Source organism: Pan troglodytes, chromosome 21 (assembly GCF_028858775.2).
Source record: "Pan troglodytes isolate AG18354 chromosome 21, NHGRI_mPanTro3-v2.0_pri, whole genome shotgun sequence".
Lineage (NCBI taxonomy): Eukaryota > Metazoa > Chordata > Mammalia > Primates > Hominidae > Pan > Pan troglodytes.
Genome location: NC_072419.2, coordinates 59,252,722 through 59,272,908, shown reverse-complemented (window position 1 = coordinate 59,272,908; position 20,187 = coordinate 59,252,722). Strand labels below are relative to the sequence as shown.

Genomic DNA, 20,187 nt, shown 5'->3' with positions numbered 1-20,187 from the left:
ACCCCACCTCGGTGACAGCCCCAGCCCCTTGCTTGCTTATCCTTACCTCCCTGCTCACCCTCCCCGTCTGCTCCGGCCACCCAGCTTCCCAGCTGCTCCTCGTGTTCCTCCCAGTAGCTCTAGCCCCGGATTTTCAGCTGTGCCTGGCACTGTCTTCCTCCAGAGAGGTGCAGTTTTCTTCCAACCGCTTCACTCCAGACCCAGTATCACTTCCGCAGACGGGTACCTTTCCTGATCGTCTTATCCAAAACAGCCACTTCCTGTCATGCTCTACCCCTGCAAACACCCTCTGCCAACACCAGACCCTGACACATGGGACCGTCTGCTGGCTAGTCCCTGGTCTGTCCTCCGCACTCAATGTAAGCTCCAGGAAGGCAGGCACTTTGTCATTCGGATGCAAGGCTCCAGTTCCAGCGCCTCCTACAGCACCTGGTACACAGCCACAGCCGCCCTCCCAACATCACGCTTGTTCATAAAGGTCCTAAGGCAGGCAGCAGAATCTCCCCCCGTGCTCTCCAGGATCCCAAATCTCTTTGTCCTAAGATACATCTTAACAGGCAGCCAGCCAGCTTCCCTTCTTCCTGCTCTCAGGCACTTATCTGGAGGTGACAATTAAAAAGTGAAGAAGGCATTACCAGGAAACAGCCCGTAGCCTATTCCCATTAGCTTAACAACCCCTAAGCTTCGCCGTCTGGGGCCTGAGGGGATGAGCGCGGGTTCCCGTGGGGGAGGGACAGAGTTGCCAGGTCCTGGGGGTCTGGGAGCACCACTTGGAGAGCGTGCAGGGAGAGGCTGAACCTCAGGGTCAGAAATGAGGACCCTCCACCCCTTCCCCTCCATCCATGTTCTCAGCAAGCACTGTCTAGAAGATGAATGCACAATATTTACCGCACAAAGGGATATCACTGCTCTTCAATCGAAGGCACGTGATGTCACGATGCGCAAAATACAAGATTCAGACGAAAATCATCGTCTTTTGGTCATTAATATTTTCTCATTTGAAACATATTCTAAGAACAGCTAGGATTTGCAATTGGTACAGAGGTCTGCTAAAAGTTTTAGACCTATGAAAGAGATCCTTATACTTGAAAGTAATTAATTAGTATACAAAGCAATATATGAATGAAAGCATTCATTTCTTTACAGTTTCATTTATTCATTCATCAGGAAATATTTGGTTACTGCCTAAACGGTGCCAAGGACTAACTCAGGTGCCTAGATTTCTCTCAGAATTCCTGCAGAAAAGAAAACACAATTAAGTGCAAGAATAAAAAACATTCATTTGTGAGGAAGATCCCATGTAAATACTGGGCCCGTACCAAGAGTTTTATATGTGTCACATAATCTAATTATCACAAGTAAAATGTGAGGTGAGCAAAATTCTTATCCCCATCTGACAGATGAAAACGCTGAGGTGCAATGAGGTGAGGAAACTTGCTTCTGAGTGCACAGCTGGCTGCAGTTGGACCCCAGGTCAGCTTGACTCTTAACAACGCCTTTCCACAGCCTCGCCATGTCATCCATCACAGCACCAATCTCTCTATGAAGGCTGGGAATGTGTTTTTATCTCCAGCTGCCACCTCTATCATCCTAAGCATCCTACTCACCATCACTAGGGGCTGGGTAAGTAGACGGAGAGAGCAAACATGCCCAAGTCCATCATCACTTTTGAAATACAAACAGGACCTATGTTCAACTAATAACAAATCAGATCACATCACCTCCTTAGGCCTTTGGCACTTCCTCCTTCCTCTGCCTGGACTGCTTCTCCCAGCCCTGTGCTTGGCTAGTCTCTCACTTTTTTCTCAGGTCTGATCAAATCACCACTGGAGAAATAGCTCCCCTGACCACTCTATATAACATGGCAACCCTCCACCATTCTCTACCTCATGAAGCCAGATTTATTCTTATGAAATGCAATTAGGACTATTCAATATTGTGTTATATATTTATTTGTTTGTTAGCTTTTTAGGCTAGCCCACAAGAATATTAGCTGTGTGAGGGCAGGGGCATCTCTATTCTTGTCTACTGTTATTTTTGCAGCACCTAGAACAATACCTGGCACATAATAGATGCACAGCCAATATTTGTTGAACAAATGAATGCATGTACGGACATATGAAAGAACATCCCATAAAGAGACAACTTCAGATGACAGGAGTTGGCCTGAAGATTCTATCTGGAGATGCCGCTAAAGGCAGCATCCTCCGTCTAGGCTCTCAATTTACCCCCATAGCTTTAGACATCACAATAGACACAGGGGGAGAATAATGAGACTGAGGGTTCTTCCTTGGGTCCTTCCTGGCAACTCGCTATGACTATTCTAGATAAACGATCATAATAAATTAAATGCATGGACCTTGGAAGCAGGAAGAGCTGAGTTTAAAACTCAGCTTGGCCACCACACGAACTTGAATGAGTTATCCTGCAACTTACTCAGATTCTCATCAGTAAAACAGGGATTATACTCAAAAGTTATAAGGAACAGGACTTAGCCCAGATGTCCCCTCCTCTGAGAGGTCTCCCCTGACCATCTACATCTCTGTTGTCCCAACTCCTGCTCTCATAATTTTGCTTTTATAAAGCTATTGTCATCATGAAGCTTTTTTTCTATACTGAAATTATCTTTTCCTTTATAAATTTATTTGTATATTCTCTAGCTTCCCCCAATTGGAGGGCAAGATCCCCAGGGATCATCCCCATCCTATTCACCTCCAGGTCCAGGTAGTAGAACAGCATCTGATGCATAGTAGGAACTCAAGAAATAACTGCCGTGTAAACGAATAAATGTAAACATATAAAGCACGTGGTATGTAAAAAGCACTTGTTTAGTGGCAGATATCATTGTTACCATTGTTATCGTTGTTGGTGGTGCTATAAATTCTATTTCTTGGGAAAGAAATTCTTTTTTGAGCTGGTGCTGGACTCCAAACAGCCCAGAATGAGTCTGCCTCAGGAGAAGAGGCTAAAACACTGCTTAGCCATTGTGTTTCCAGGCTTACAAATCAAAATGCATCCATATCTGGTTTCTTTCAAGCCCTGGACCCCTTGTTCTATGATAATTGGTAAGTTGCTTGTTTCCCAGTTAATATAAATTTTCCATAGTCTGGTTATTCAGGGTAAAGACACACTATTCCCTCGTATCCCTGTGGTGCCTAACAGTTTCAGCACACTTTCTCAGCCCTCCTCTGACACAATCCTTTCCACACACCTGGAACATATATGATTGCCCCCATTTTATAGATTAGAAAGTGGAGGGCAGAGATTTGAGTAGCCTGCCCAAGTTTACATGGCCGAATAAGAATTAGACCTAGAGACTTGAACTTCAATCAGTCTGACTCCAAAAACTCACATTCTTATCCGGAGAGTAAGGTTTATCTCTAGAGCTTGCCCGGGGCTAAATAACTAGCATGGGGCAAGGCTGCAACCAGAACCCAAGTCACTTGCCCTTACTCCGCTGTTCCATCCACAGTCTCAAATCTAATCCCAAGGGGGAAAACAAGAAGAAGCACTCAGCAGTGTACCCAACTTTCTAATAAAGGAAAATAGCCAAAGGCAATTCTGATATAAAACGCATTTATGGCTTTTCATTTTGGCATTTCTTCTGTACCAAATGGTACCATGCGCATAGAATAGATTTGACTCTTCTCTACAGCATCATCTTGGCCCAGAAGCTATTCATATCTCTCTGGGGTATAAAAGAGAGGCTCCTAAATACATAAAAAAAGTTCCAAGGATCTGATAAATTGAAGTGATTTAAAGTAAGCCCTGTGCAGTTTATACAGAGATATTTATATGCCGCTGCTCTCACTTACGCAAGCCATTTTTCCCCTATAGAAGACCTTGACCCTCTGTCTCATTTTTGTATCTCCCATGTCACCAGGTTTCATGGATTTTTCATGATCCGGTAAAGCATTACAGAAGTTTCTTTCAAATTCATTACAAATAGAATGGCTGCTGCCAACTCTGTTTTTATCTCATTCTGCCCTTCGTAACTATTTTCATTAAAAGCAATAACTGTATTCTACCCACCTTAATATCTAAACTATATAATTTCCATAGAAATGGCTTAGATGTGGCTTTAAGAAGAAAGCTCAGGGGTGATTTTAGAGTATTCCTTCAGTTGTGAAAGCACTCAAGTAATTAAGACCAGTGATCTTAATTTTTATACTAACAGAAACTGCAGAATGCTGGCCCTTTTTTTTTTTTTTTTAAACCCACCTTAGTGTCTAGCAGTGTTGCGGAAACATGAGGACTTTCCTTAATCATAAATGGACACTACAGCTTTTCAATTAAATTAGTCTTTGGAGAGAGATGCAAAAGAGCTAAAAAGCTCCTTAAAAAAATCTTCCCTGCTTCACCGCTTCTCATTTGCCAAGAAGAGATGTTTAGCTAAAATGCAATGCTGTTGTCTTCTTATCCTGCCGCAACAAAGTTCTCTTGATCTTGAACCCTGAGCTAGCTATCTTACAAAGATCCTTGAGGTTTTTCTTTTGGTTTGCATGCCCACATTTGGTTTTCTGAAACAATTTTTTAAAAAGGGTTGTGTAATACAGTGTCTTACATCTGTGTGTCCAGAGAGAGTTTCATTAGTCCCTGCTTCAGGCTGGGGTAGCAGGTAGGAGGATATTGAAATTGTTTTTTAAATGACACAGGTAGAAAGAGAGTTCTCATTTAGATGAGCAGAATTCAAGACAAACGCTTTCAAATATGATACAGGTATTTCTTCCCCCCATGTAATTTATCTAAGCTCATTATCTCTAAAAGTTTTGCATTGTGCATTTTCCTGTTGTTATGCGTAGCTAAATAATACTGATATACTAATAATAGGATTATCTTGCTGTGCCTCCTGAATTTTAATTTCTAAAATTGTAAATAATTTTAGCATGACTTTAGCATCCCAGAGTATTTGAGGGTGCCCAGAGGATGTCTTTTTCTACAGGGGAAACGTAAAAAATTGAGGGAGGCAACAACTGAAAATTCCAAATGGCCATTTTAATGACTTTCAAATGCCTCCAAATTATTGAATCATTTCATTCATGGAGTTTGCTTTGGAAACAAATATATCAGCAATTCCCACTCGCATCTCAGATTTCTCTTCTGTGTCTCTGTGTATGTATATAATGTCTTTGAACGGACCTCAGTCTGATACCCTCGGACAAAATAATTTCTCGGACAAAATGAGCAATATGGATACGGCCACACTGCTGGAGACGCTCCCCATTCATGTGCAAGTTAAAGTTGAAACTATGTGTTTGCAGAGGTGCTTTCTCATTAGTTTGCAGACCTAGACTAGCAGTGAACCGTTGGGCTCTGAAGTCTCTAATTTTTATTACAATGTCTTAAAATCTGATGTATCTTGAAATCCACTTTAAATGCTATCTCTAAACGTTCTTCTCAGAAAAAGTTCCCAAAACAAGTGAATGAAAGGTCAGTAGGAGGAAAAAAAAAAAGAAATTATAAATCCAATGAAAATAGTGTTACATGTTAGAGGCATGTAAATAGATGGTGTTTTTTTCTTACTGTAATATTCAGGTAAGCAAGCAAGCACTCTCTACTTTCTTATGTGGTTAGAATGACTAAATTCCTCTATAATCGAAGAGCTGCTTGCCAAAGATCACCCTAAGGAATGTGAGAATTTCTAACTTTAAATGGAACTTGTAAAACTTAAAAAAAAAAATTGAAAATACCAATTGTTACAAATTACTGAAAAATGAATGTAAAAACCTATTCTGGGGTAAGCAGACTCTATAAAGATAGAAGGATAAGCTCTCCCTGATTACAGACTACAGTAAAAGATAGTCTGTATTTATCACAACATTAGAAAATTAAAATAAATTTCTCTCAAAGAAATAAAAACATAGAAGTGTTCTCAACTTGTGAAGCAATAAAATTATTTGTGCGCCAGGCTTCTTTTAATACCACTGTGATTTTTTTAATAAAAGTCGTTCAGTTTGATTGTAATTAAATATGTAATGAAAAACCACTGCTTCAGGGAAGCGATGCAAGACACTCTTTAGCTGTTAGTTTAATGTATTTCCAACCGACTTTGCATCAAACGAAAATGATACTCCGTGTATGCCTGGTCTTAATATAGAATTTGTTCGGCAATTTCTGTGTTTTTTTAAAGGGGACCTGGGTAGAAGCAGGCATTGCCTTCGAAATAGTGGCTGAGTCTTCCCAGACCATGACATTCCCAAATAAAATTGATAGTATAAATACAGTGATGGAAGGGAAGGTCGACTTTGGACATTTACCTCGTGTCAGCTAATTACAGGCATAGCACAAACGTGACCAGGGCCTAGGTTTTCTTCTTGGTTGACTCGATAAGCTCAGCTGCAGTGATGAACAGTGAGGCATCATTTCAATGGCTTTAAAAAATGCCAGGCTCAGTCTGTGCCCCCACCCCCATGACCAAAACCCATTCAATGGACAGCACAATTCCCAAGGCCCTGGGAAAAGAAACAGATCAACTCAGGTATTATCCTTTGGAGAAATTCCGTCAAATGAATGAGAAATCAGCTGGGATGAAATGAAAGCATAAACCTCCGTTGGAGACTATGACAAAAGTCAAGCTGCTTCAGGGACAGACCTCCTAAAAATACTTGGGAGGTATTTCTTGGGTGTTAAGCATTCCCAAAGTGTAGCAGTAGAATGGGCAACTGGGAGATAAAGAAATGTAAAGTGGAAGAAAAAAATGTAGACTGTTTCTGAGGAATGTTCCTCCCCTCCCCAAAAGTAATCTTCAACATCCAAACTCTTAAGCCTCAGAGAAGATTTTCATTGTCAAGAAGTTTCCCGGAGCCCCTGCTCCCTTACAGAGTTTCCACTAAACTCTCTGTCACTTGTAATCTGCTGATTAGGGTTAACGTATTGTGTCCTGATATGGCAGATTAAAAATGAAATCAATAAATGCCTAAAACAAATGGGCTTTTGAGATGTCCTATTCAGTCTGAGTCTTTAAGGGTGAGGTGAGAGGTGGAAGAAGGAAATCAAGACGGGGGTGGGAAAAGGACCACTTAAACAATCAATTTCCGTCCAAAATGTTGTGTGGACCAAGCGATTTCAAGGTATCTATCCTTCCTTTTTCAGATATCTGCCTTAAGTAACAAGAATGGCCAAAAGAGTTTGTGCTGCTGAGACCCTTTGGGCTTTGTTGTGTCCATGCGTGTGTGTGTGTGTGTGTGTGTGTGTGTGTGTGTATTTTTCCATTCATTTGTTAAAAACATACTTTTGGGCAAGTGAAGGAATCCATCGCGAGTGATATTTAAATATTCAAGATGTGAACTTGTCTTTCTGAAGGATGTTTAAACAAAGTGAGGGAGGAAGGGTCCCAAATCTATCCGATTCCTAGTCTCTTGAAAGCTGTCCCCCTTGACAGTAAATTAAAGGTAAACTTCGCCCTGAGCTGCCTGCCCCCTCCCTCCATCCTGTTGGTTGAGATTTCTGGGACCTCACCGGTTAATTCAGAGTCATCACTATCAAGAGGTGGAAAAGAGATCTCTGAGGTCATTTCTGCTCTGTTGCAGTGTTCAGAGTTGTCCCTGTTGACTATGTTTCCCATGTAAATAACCTGTGTTATTAAGGTGCAAATTGCAACTTTTAAGTAATGATTGCTAATAGTCTAATGTTTACTGCCACACAAGGACATTCATGAAAACAAAATCTGCATTATTCATCTCCATATTAAATAAACAAAATAAATTGAGGGAGCTGTTCTTTCTTGCAAGACTCTCTTCAGATCTGGTTGATCAGAAAGCCTCTAAGAGTCAGCAAGAGGGAAACATCTAATTGCTTTGGGTGGGCAGGGGCAGAATCCTATAACTTACATATATAAAAGATATATTCACAAGATGTGCTCACAAAAGATTGTGTGTTCTATTGCAGTTTGCTGTCATTAATATAAACGCAGTTCAGTATGGTGAAATAAAATACGTATTATTTATGTGTGCGCACAGAGGCTGAGATAGGCTGTAGAAAATCAAGAGTTAGATTCTAAGTCTACAATTTTAAATTTTTAACCACTCTGCATCCTGCAAAATGCAAACAAATCAAAACACCGTTCTGTTTTACTTTCCTGCCATTTTCTCTATCTCCCTTGAAATGCACAGAAGGGGAAAATGCTGGTACTGAATCCTGCAATATTTTCAGGTAATAGTGGATGTATTTTAATGGTGAGTGAAATATACATCCAAGGAAGCAAGCGTGCACACACAACACAAACCCCTGGGATACTGTAGGCTGCTTTCTCAACTTTTTTTTTTCTTGCCCTAAGTAATAGTATGGTGGAATAGCATAGCTTAAGAAAGCCAGGAAGAATGACATTTCAGAGGGAAATACTCTGATTTAGCTGTTTCCTTAAAGAGAATTGTCCCCTCACATCCCTTCCCCCTGAAGGGGGAGGAACATAACAAATAAAGACTAAAATTCCTCATCACTTACAATATCATCTTGTTTATTCTGTTTAGATACCTGCTTTAGTAGAAAGTTCTGTAATTGATTCCTTGAAACATGGAACTTATAACTAATAATACAAAGGAATCAAATTGCCTGGAACAGTTCTTGGGAAAAAGAGCGCTCCGGGAGAGCCTCAGCTCAGATCCACTCACAGGCTTTTTCTATCTCCCATTATTCATTAATCAAGCTAGAAATCAAGCTTTCAACATCAGTCCTTGGGTGTAATTACTTACAGTTGTGCATTGTGTTTAATTTTAAGCAGTGATAAAAGTTAGTATGGCCATAATCTTAGAACCCACCTTCTCCCCTTCCCTGGATGTTAACTGACTACAGAACCCCAAAGTGGCTAACTTTACTTGTGAATAACCACTTCAGCTGAAATAGAGTAGGGCATTGATGACCTTAGATGAACAGAAGAAACACTGCATGAAAAACTGTCTCCTCTATTAATATGTGAGCAAATAAATAAGGTAAGAGGGCCCTTACTGTGTACGAAATGAATCATCCTTTTTCAGCTTAAAAAGGGTTTCCGCTTCTGGTGAAAATAATAAGAATCATACAAAACAAACATACAAAGACAGTAGGAATATAATAGGCCAGAAAACTGAAACTATAGTTACAAGTTTCTAACACACACACACACACACACACACCCCCACACACACCAATAAACTAGCCAGCACCAACAGACACAGCTTAATGAAAAGGACCTAATTTAAATAATGTGATACAGTGTTATGTTACGTACACCTGGATCCTTATGGATCGGAGGATAATTATAATCAAAGTCGAGCAATTCTGAGCAATGCACTTTTTGTAATGAGCTTACTAAAGGAGACATGTCCAGTCATTCTGGTAATTTAAATTACTGCCTAGTTGTTGATAGTCTTTACCGGAACAACAAGAAAAAAAAGAGAGTAATTTTCAGGGCAGTATCACTTCTTGCTGGACCGTAGCCCAGGGTCCTCTTTCCGGACAACAATAAGGACGTTATCTCTAATAATGTAGCTACACTTAAACTTATGTTGCCAGAACTAGATGCAGCAGGCTCACTGTTCCTGGGTCTCAAAGGCCATTGAACACATCCACACGCTGTCAGATTGCAAAGCAGCCTAAGTTTTAGGAAATCAGTGAGTTAAATGCAGAAAGAGACAACGGTAGGAAAGAGACATTGTTTTCCAAAGAAGTAACTAGAGTTGAAAAAAGAAAACCTCACTGATGAGGCAAGTTCCAAATACATACCTCACTAAAAATATTTTAATTATTTTGCTTTTAGGGAAACGATCAGAAAATATATGAATCCACGCTTTATCAATATTTCTGCATGCCACTCGAACCAACTTACAAATAGGGAAGCAATTCTGTGCTCAGAAGGAACGATAATTGTGGATATTTTGAAACGCTCAGGCGAGGAAGGAGGATGAGCTTGGTGGTTCAACACAGTCAGACAAGGGATGCCCACTCTCCTCAGATTCCTAACTAACTTTGGATTTGTTCTAAGGGTGACTTTGCAAAGTTTATGAAAGTGTTCCACCAAACTTCTCCCTATGTTTTGCTAGAGTTGGAACAGAATGAAATGTGGAGGTGGGCCTGCAGAGGACCAGTCTTACCTAATGTTGCCTAAATCAAGAGGGTAAAGACAGAGAGAGAGGAAAAAACAACTAAACTTAAGCTTTTTGCGAAAGCCCTGATTCAACTAAAGGACACAAAGAAATAAAAACGCCCACATTAAAAGCCAAACAAGATAATAATTGTGCATGTCTGGCTCTGAATATAGAGGGCAAGGTTTGCGTCACTGGCACTCTGAGTTACCATGGTGAGTGATTTATTGATATATATCAAGAATGAATAGATCAAAGGCAGCGAGATGACAGGTGATCAATCAAATGTCAAATCAAAACTAGCAATCAAGTGGAAAGCTGATTTTTCAGTGGGTGGGTCTGGCAGAAGAAAAATGAACTTTCATATTACATTTCCGAGAAACAAAACCCCAGCATACTATTAAAAAAGCAATTAAGCAACCCAAAAGAAAAAAAAAAAACTTTAGAAGGTCTATTGTACTGATCCATTAACCTGTTCTTATCTTTTTTAGGGGGCAGTAAGGATTCAGATGGGATAGTTCTTACAGTACGAATCATTTCACAAAGTTTGCAACTCTCTAGGCAAAGAAAATCCAGAGCTGTTTAAATTTCTATGGGGAATTTCCCCCCTACAACCCTTTTTGGTTTTTTTAAAGAGTAGGGAAATTGTTAATTACATTTCCAAATATGGATCCTTTTAGAAAATATATGCAAAGAGTCATCCATTTCCTGGGGGCATTTTGTCCACCTTAGTGATCAACGCTAAACTCCTCTTGCTGGCCCCAAAGCCTGCCTGCAGCCCGAGTGTTAGGTATGCCTCACACTTCAGCGCCCCAAGCCCCGGTGAGAGGAGACGCTATCCCTGGAGGCCAAAAGCCACTGGCACTGACCACGCAGAGGGATGCAGGGGTGGAGGGGCTGTCTCCCTACTCCGCACCCCAAATCTTCAATCCGACTTTGGCCCGAGAGGCAAGAAACAGACTGGGAGAAAGTTAGGGGTGGGGTAGAGGGTGGAGGAAAGAAAGTTTAAGGAGGAAAGGCTTGGTGGGATAGCTCACCCCAACCCAACCGGAGCTTGGAAGGGGAGGATTTGGGAGACCAGAGAAGGCGAGAGAGGACGGGGTTATTAGAAGGGCACCCGGCGCAAACTCCCCCGAAAGCTTAAGTGGGTGGTGCCCCCGGGCACCCAGGGGCAAGGAGGGCGGGCGAGGAGCTCGGCGCACAGGGCAGCCCCGAAGCGGAGCCGTTTCTCTTACCTGCCGCCCGCTTGGGTGCCTGCTGTTTTCTCCTCGGCATCCTCTACTTCGCTCCAGTCCCACTTCTGGCGCCCCAGCCCCGAGCCGCGCGCTGGGGCCCGCTGTCTCTCTGGCCTCTCTGGGTCTCCTCCGCCTCTTGCCCGGTGGCTCCTAGGACGTCACTCGGCCTCTGTCCCCCTGACGATCCCCCCTGCAACTCCTCCACCACGGGCCAGAGACCCCCCTCTCTGGGTGGCAGACACGGGTGGCTTGTGCCGGCTGCTTTGAAGTAGAGGTTGGTTCTGCCTTGTTTGTTTGTTTGTTTGTTTATTTTGAATTTTTTTTCCTCTCTCTTTTTTGTTTTTGCTTTTGGAATTTTTTTGGTTTTGTTTTTGCGTTTTTTTTTTTTGGTGACTGTTGAGACACTTGATTTCTTTATTAAACATCCAAGCCCGGGTTCGGATGGAAGGGACGAGGGGCGCACACGCGCCACACGCACACTCGCGCGTAAAGATAAGCAAAAAAAAAAAGGCAATCCTGGGAAGGTAGTGGGTTTCTTCTTTTTCTTCTTCTTCCTTCTCCTCTTTCCCTCCTCCTCCTCCTCCTCCTCCACCTCCTCCTTCTTCTCTTCCTCCTCCTCCTCCTCCTCCTCCTCGCCGATCTCTATGGCGGATTCGTGCCGGGGGGAGAGCGATCACTCACTGTAGGTTTGTGGCTGCTGTCAGATCCCCGTCTGTGAGTGATATGCGAGAGGACAGGAGCGGGTTTTGGAAAGACAGAAAATCTGGAATTCACTCACTCACACACACACACAGACACACACACAGACACTCACACACGCACTCACACGCGCACGCACCCCCGCTTCCTCGCACACACACACTCACACCCCCCACATATGCACACACACACAAACACACACACACACCCTCGCACACACACACAAGACAGGGCGAGGCGATGCCAGCAAACATCGATCCCGCTGAACAAACTGAACATTAACAAACTCCTCCTCCTCCTCCTCTCCCCGCGACCTGATGACAGGGAGAAATTTACTCCCCAGCCGCAGAGCGCCAGGCAGCGGGAGCCTATTAAAGGGACAGCGTCCCGCAGGGGAGAGGGGCTGGGGGCGGGGGCCCCGGCGCGCCGGCCCAGGCCCCTCTGTGCGCCCTCTCCGCCGGGGCGAGGGCGTGCCCACCGGGCGCGGGGACACCCCTCCGGGAGGCGGAAGGGGCGGGGGCGGGAGGAAAGGAGGTGAGGAGGGAAGGGGTGCGGGAGAAAAGGAGGCAGGGTGATGATGGCTGAACTCTGAAGCTGGGAGGCTGTGGAGGGAGATTCAGGGGGGCCAGGTTGGCTGACCAGCAGGGACCATGCACAATCTTAGGAGAGGGAGAACTTAGGTTTGCTCGGGGCTGGGAAGGGGGAGGGGACCTTATCCAGTGAGGATCTCCATCCTGTAAGTCTTAACCTGCCCCCACCAAAATGTGCTCCCCACGACCCCTTCAATTTAGTGCCCTTGTCCCTCCCACCTTCTCGCTAATCAATGGGTGGTCACAAAAACAAAAATCTCCCTTCTGTCTACTTTAAGGTCTAATCATATACTCCTCTTTTTGTTTCCTTTGAAGAATGTTTATTGAGCATCTACTATGTGCCTATTCTGGAGACACAGAGGCCACAGAGAAAGGGAAGGTGGTGGCCATGTTGGTATTTATATTCTAATGGGGGAGTGCAGACAAGTGCCCCCCAGCTATCCAATCTTTGCTTAAATGTCTACTTTTCCCAAAGGTCTACCTCACCTAAAATACACACACACACACACACACTCCCTGCCCCATTTCTCCATTTTGTTATTCCCCAGTGAGCTGATCAGTGAGTGTCACACAGGTTATAGACAGTTTTCTATTCTGTTGATTGTACAAGTTCCCCTCTTGAATGTAAGCTCCAATGGAAGGAAGGATTTTTGCCTCTTTGTTCTCTTATATCCCCAAGTGCTGGCAAAGCACAAGACATATAATAAGTGCCCAGTAAAATATTTGTTGAATGAATGAAAAGTAAGCAAGCGAATAAACAGGATACTTTGAGTGATTCGCTCCATGAAGACGTTAAGCGGAATGCTGTAATAGTGTCTAAAAGGGGGTGGGTGGCTCTAGATTCAATGTAGGATATGGCATTTGAGCACAGAGAGATTGAAACGAACATGTGATTATTGAGTTCTGCTATCGGCCAGGCACCTTTTGAGGTGTTGGGGGCAAGTCTGTGAACAGGGTGAACCTAGACCATGCCCTCAAGGAGTGCTCCTTCCAGTGAGAGGGCAAAGCAACTGAGGGCATTTGATGCGGGCTGGGACTAGAGGTGTTCTTTTTTTGCTTTATTATTATTTTTTATTTCAGTAGCTTTAGGGGTAAAAGTGGTTTTTGGTTACATGGATGAATTGCATAGTGGTGAAGTCTGGGATTTCAGTGCACCCGTCACCCGAGTAGTGTACATCGTACCCAATAGGTAGTTTTTCAGTCCTCACCCCCTTCCCACACTCCTCGCTTCTGAGTTGCCAATGTCCATGATATCTTTCCATATGCCTTTGCATACCCATGCATTAGCTCCCATTTATAACCAAGAACGTGTGGTATTTGGTTTTTGATCCTGAGTTACTTCACCTAGAATAATGGCCTCCAGCTCTATCCAAGTTGCTGTGAAAGACATTATTTTGTTCTTTACTATGGCTGAGTAGTATTCCACGGTGTATATATATGTGTGTATATACACACAAACACACATATATATACACAAACACACATATATAGATATATATACCACATTTTCTTTATACAATAATCAGTTGATGGGCACTTATGTTGATTTCATATCTTTGCAATTGTGCTGCAATGAATATATGCCTGCAGGTGTCTTTTTGACATAATGACTTTTTTCCCTTTGGGTAGATACCCAGTAGTGGGGTTGCTGGATCAAATGGTAGATCTACTTTTAGTTCCTTGAGAAATCTCCATACTGTTCTCTATAGAGATTGTACTAATTTACATTCACACCAGCAGTGGGTATAAGAGTTCCCTTTTCCCCACATCCACACCAATATCTGTTGTTTTTTGACTTTTTAATAATGGCCATTCTGGCTAGGGTAAGGCGGTATCTCACTGCAGTTTTAATTTGCATTTACCCTGTGATTATTGATGTTGAGCATTTTTTCATTATGTTCCTTGGCCATTTGTCTGTCTCCTTTTGAGAAATGTCTATTCACGTCATTTGTCCACATTTAATGAGATTATTTGTTTTTTTTTTCCTGCTGATTTGTTTGAGTTCCTTGTAGATTCTGGATATTAGTCCTTTGTCAGATGCATAGTTTGCAAATATTTTCACCCATTCTGTAGGTTGTCTGTTTGCTCTGATGACTGTTTCTTTTACTGGGTAGAAGTTTTTTAGTTTAATTAGGCTCCATTTATTTATTTATTTATTTTTGTTGCATTTGCTTTTGAGGGCTTAGTCAGAAATTCTTTGCCTAAGCCAATGTCCAGAAGAGTTTTTCTTAGGTTTTCTTCTAGAATATTTATGGTGTCAGGTCTTATGTTTAAAGTCTTTAATCCATCTTGAGTTAATTTTTATATATGGTCAGAGACAGGGATAGTTTCATTCTTCTACATGTGGCTATCCAATGTTCCCAGCACCATTTATTGAATAGGGCAGGGGTCCCGAACCCCTGAACCATGGACTAGTACCTGTCCATGGCCTGTAAGGAACCAGGTGGCACAGCAGGAGGTGAGCAGGTAGGGGTAAGCAAGCATTACCATTTGAGCTCTGTCACTTCAGCAGGGGCATTAGACTCTCATGGGAGCTCTAACTCTATTGTAAACTGTGAATGCAAGGGATCTAGGTTGCACACTCCTTATGAGAATCTAATGCCTAATGATCTGAGGTCAAACAGTTTTATCCCAAAACCATCCACCCTGCCCTGGTCCATGGAAAAATTGTCTTCCATGAAACCAGTCCCTGGTGAAAAAAAGGCTGGAGAACACTGGAATAGACCTTTCCCCAACTTATGTTTTTATATGCTTTGCCAAAGATCAGTTGGTTATAAGTATGTGGTGAAGGTGTTCTTAGGAGGAGCGATTACCCTAAACTTGGCGAAAGGAAGGATGGTTACCAGGCGGGGCTTCAGGGGAAGAGGTAAGTCAAAGCTGAGTCCTATATATGACAAACGGGTAGGCAAAAAGGAAACTCTGATACTGAAGCCCTTGTATCAAAAAGACACCGTGTAAGGCTTCTGCTTCCGCATTAAAATCTCCTGAGGCCCTTGTTAAGATGCACGTACCTGGTCCTTGCCCTAGAGCAAGATTTTCTAACCCAGGCCCTATTGACATTGAAGGTCTGATAATTCTTTGTTAGGAGGGGCTGTCCTGTTCAATGTAGGATGTTTAGGAACATCCCAGGCTTCCGTTGTGACAATGCAAACTGTCTCCAGATACTGCCCAATGCCCCCTGGTAGGCAAAATCGCCCTTGGCTTAGCATCACTACCCTAGATCTTTTGAATCAGAAAATTCCGGATGAAGGCTTAGAGATCTGTATTTTGAACATGTAACCCATCCATCCCTACAAGTGAAACTTCTGCTCACACCAGTTAGAGAACATCTGCCCCCAAATTGTTTGTTCTTTTGTAATCAGACATACTCAATGTTGTTAACTGTAAAGCCAAGTCAGGCTTAGATATTGATGTAACTTAAGGGTTCAAGGGGTGACGTTGTAATGGTGGCCGTCGTGATGGGGTTTCACCTGTGCCCACTCCTCAATACTCCTCCTCCCACCATGATCACCCCCACCCCACCACCCCAGCAAGGCCTGCCCAGTCTGATCTGGGACACTTCCCACTACAACCCACCCACCTGCTTATGGGGAACTACCAGGTCTGACTAGTTCCATGAATATTTTTCTTAACAGTTCTTTGGGCTGTATGACACTCAACTTTCCCTATCCTACTTGTCAGCCACAAAGTATTGTTGTGATTGTTTGCAAAGTGCTGTTTAATCATTTTTAACATCCTCACGCACTTCTCTATCTCACACGTGTGGGACAAGTTGTTAACTCACTTGCCCTAAATCACCCGAGAAGCCTCCACCCATGACCAACTCCACCCAGTCCCAGCCTAGTCCTTAGGCAACTGAGGCAGAAAAAACCTGATTTCATAGTTGGCAATGTCAACAAAAAAGGTATTAATTCTAATTACCCTATACATTTTTACAGAGCACTGTGCAAGGGATCATAGCCTATTGAATAAAACCTCACAGCCTTGCAGCCAAGGAACCACCGTTGTGGGATTAGGGGGTACTTGTTTATAGGATCAGGAGGCCTGAACAGAAGAGGAGTGAAGCTGCAGCAACCTCACCATGAAGCCGCCATGCTCTGTGCAAGCCCCATGCCTGCTGGTGTGGTGTTTGTGTTACATTCAGCCAGTTATTTCACAGACATCTACTGCGCCTGTTAGGTCTACCAGGCCTTGCCCCAAGCACAGCAGATTTTTGGAATGCATAAGGTAGGATCATCACCTTCAAAAAGCTTTTGGATGTTATAATAACATCCCAAAGACTGGGAACTGAAAAAGAGGGAATTTGGAAGCTGGGTCCGGCCTTGGAGACAATCAGGAAGGAAGTGGGCAGGAGAAGATGACTTTGGATGACAGAATTTCCCTGAGGTTCTATCCAATATCCTTCTCAGAATTTTACATCCGCTCTCTCCTTGTTCTCAATAGCTGGTTATATAACGTGGGGGACTTGTAACAATTCTGCAGTACCTACTTTCTGGCTGGCTATTAACACATTGTTGGATCTACATTTCTGAAATGTTCTTTTATTAATTTGTATTTTTTCATACCGTTACTAATAGTTAGCTTAGTTATCCACGAAAATGGTTTTGGCTTACACCAGCGGGATGTATAACACTATGGTACCCAGTGCTGTAGACAAGATGTTAAATAATATTGAATCACATAGTAAGAAAGTTATTCCCTTTCAATTCTCTTTCAATCTGATAAAATAACCATTTTGTGCTCGTGTCTCTTTTATACCTAATGCTTGCTAACTTCTATTTTTCAACAAAGATACCACAGATCTTAGGCTCAGAAGTTTGGGAGGGACAAGGGCATCTAGCTAGACTTTTAAAAATGTTTTGTTTTCAAGCATATGGAAAAAAGCCTCATCATCACTGATCATTAGAGAAATGCAAATCAAAACCACAATGAGATAACATCTCATGCCAGAATGGTGATTATTAAAAAGTCAAGAAACAATAGATGCTGGCAAGGCTGTGGAGAAATAAGAAAGCTTTTACACTGTTGGTGGGAGTGTAAATAAGTTCAACCATTGTGGAAGACAGTGTGGTGATTCCTCAAGGATCTAGAATCAGAAATACCATTTGACCCAGCAATCCCATTACTGGGTATATTCCCAAAGGATTATAAATCATTCTAAAATAAAGACACATGCGCATGTAGGTTTATTGCAGCAATATTTACAATAGCAAAGACTTGGAATTAACCCAAATGCCCATCAATGATAGACTGGATAAAGAAAATGTGGCACATATACACCATGGAATACTATGCAGCCATAAAAAAGAATGAGATCATGTCATTTTCCAGGACATGGATTAAGCTGGGAGCCATAATTCTCAGCAAACTAACACAGGAACAGAAAACCAAACACTGTGTGTTCTCACTCATAAGACTCATAAGTGGGAACTGAACAATGTGAACACATGGACACAAGGAGAGGAACAACACACACCATGGCCTGTTGGGGTGGGGAGCAAGGGGAGGGAGAGCATTAGGACCAATACCTAATGCATGAGGGGCTTAAAAACCTAGATGACGGGTTGATAGGTGCAGCAAACCACCATGGTACGTGTATACCTTTGTAACAAACCTGCACATTCTGCACGTGTATCCCGGAACTTAAAGTAAAAGAAAAAAAAATAATTTAAAAAATGTTTTGTTTTTAATGCTTTCGATTTAGAGTTACCTTCTGTTTTTAAAGATCCTGCTCTCCTTGCGTAAGAGCAATCTAATATTTAAACCCATTAAGTGGAATTTTAAAAATAAGTATATTAAAGGAACAATAGAGAGTAAAAAGTGATTCAGGTGGGATGTGGAAATGGCAAAATGTGAAAGAGATGGTGTGGGCATTGCTAGAATTGGAAAATACTGTGCTAAACCATAGACTCTGGCACTTGGGGAAACTTCTTATAAGAGCTGGTGTCTTGGGATGAGGCTATGTTTAAGTCTCCAGGGAACTTCGCTTCCTAGGATCCAGCACTCGAACTTTGGGATGTGTAAGGGCATGAACTGATTGGAATGACTCAACCCTACCTTCCAGAACAGTTGTTCACATGCTGGCTGAACATCAGAATCACCTGGGGATTTTTTGTTTTTCAAGATAAAGAACCCCAGGCCACACCCTAGACTTACTAAATTAGATTCCAGGGTGGTGTCAGAAAAATCTCAAAATCTTAAAGGTCCCAGGTGATTCTGGTAAGGCACTAGGCATAGGAAACTTTTCTGTACAAAAGTTGAATTTCATAACAAGTGAATAGAGTTTGCAGAGTTTCTTGCATGCAAGGAACAGAAAAGGCATTTGTTCTTGGATTCACTCAAGTCTTCTAATCACACTGTAGAAGCCTATCAATCCTCCCCCTCAAAGCACACAACATATCGAATTTGTTGTTAGTTCACCTGTTTTACCACTGATGCAATTAAACAAATATTTGCCAAGCACCTACCTTGTGCAGGGCAGTGCTCTAATTACTGGGCTTTGGGGTAGCCTTGAGATACCTGAACACAGAGAGAATGTCTCAGTCACCATAGTGCCTCCCGTATAGGTTTCAGGACCTTTACTCTTATTCTTTCCTTCTACAAAGTTCCTCCTCCAGATCTATCTTTCCTCTTCACTCTAAACTCAAATGTACCTTTGTTGCCTACCCTATCTGTCCACTCTTTCTCTGTATTTTCTTCATGTATTTTTGTGTTTTTCCTGTCTGTCTTCCCAAATTCACATTTATATCCTCAGGTTGAGCACCGCATTGGTGCTTATTAAAAATCTGTGGAAGGATTGCTGAGGATACACGCAAGGAAGATCTTTTAAAAATACCTTTGGCGCAATAGGGTTTTCTTTTCTTTTCTTTTCTTTTGTGTTTAGAGACAAGATCTTGTTTGCTCCCAGGCTGGAGTGCCGTGACTCGATCATAGCTCACTGCAGCCTCAAGCTTCTGGGCTCAATCAATCCTCCCTCCTCAGCATCCCAAGTAGCATGGATATCAGGTTCGAGCCACCACACTCTATTAATTTTATTTTTGCAGAGACAGGGTCTCTCTGTGTTACCCAGGCTAGTCTCAAACTCCTTGGCTCAAGCAATCCTCGCGCCTCAGCTTCCCAAGGTGCTGGGATTACTGTATGAGTCACTGCTCCAATAGGGTTTTCATTAGATATGGAGATAACATTTTAGCTTATGTGTCTCATTCTCAATTGATGCTGTCTTCCCCTCACCAACTTCCCTCCCTTTTCCCCCTTTCCTCTTGTCTATTGCCTCCTTCAGATCCTCTCTTAAATATCACCTCTTCCAAGAAGTCTTCCTGGGTGGATCTTTTGAAATTCATCCTTTTCTGGTCCGTATCTTTTCAAAACAAAGAGTCTCAAGGTAGACTATGATCCCAAATGTATTAGTACACAAGCAGAGAGAACTAATTTATGCTTGCCTATCATAGTGATGGTTACTTTGGAGGGTGGGTCTAAGGAGGCTTCTGAGAGGCTGGGATTGCTCTTAACCAGGGTGCTAGTTACTCCAGTGTGTTCAATAAGAGAACGTTAATTCAGCTGCACACTTAGAATTTGTGCCCTTCTGTATATGTGCATAATGCTTCA

At 42.6% G+C, this 20,187-nt stretch overlaps 1 protein-coding gene across 2 annotated transcripts in view; it reads right to left on the bottom strand.

The window, feature by feature from the left end:
* TSHZ2 (teashirt zinc finger homeobox 2) overlaps nucleotides 1-12,314 on the bottom strand; it is a 533,153-nt gene extending 520,839 nt beyond the window's left edge. The window contains exon 1 of one of the 2 annotated variants that reach the window (XM_016938148.4): nucleotides 11,294-12,314. In XM_016938148.4, coding sequence (XP_016793637.1) covers nucleotides 11,294-11,333 — 40 coding nt within the window. In that variant the 5' untranslated portion in view covers nucleotides 11,334-12,314. The remainder of the gene's footprint in view (nucleotides 1-11,293) is intronic. The other variant, XM_054674295.2, reaches the window with a different exon arrangement.
* Between the last annotated feature and the right edge of the window lie 7,873 nt (nucleotides 12,315-20,187).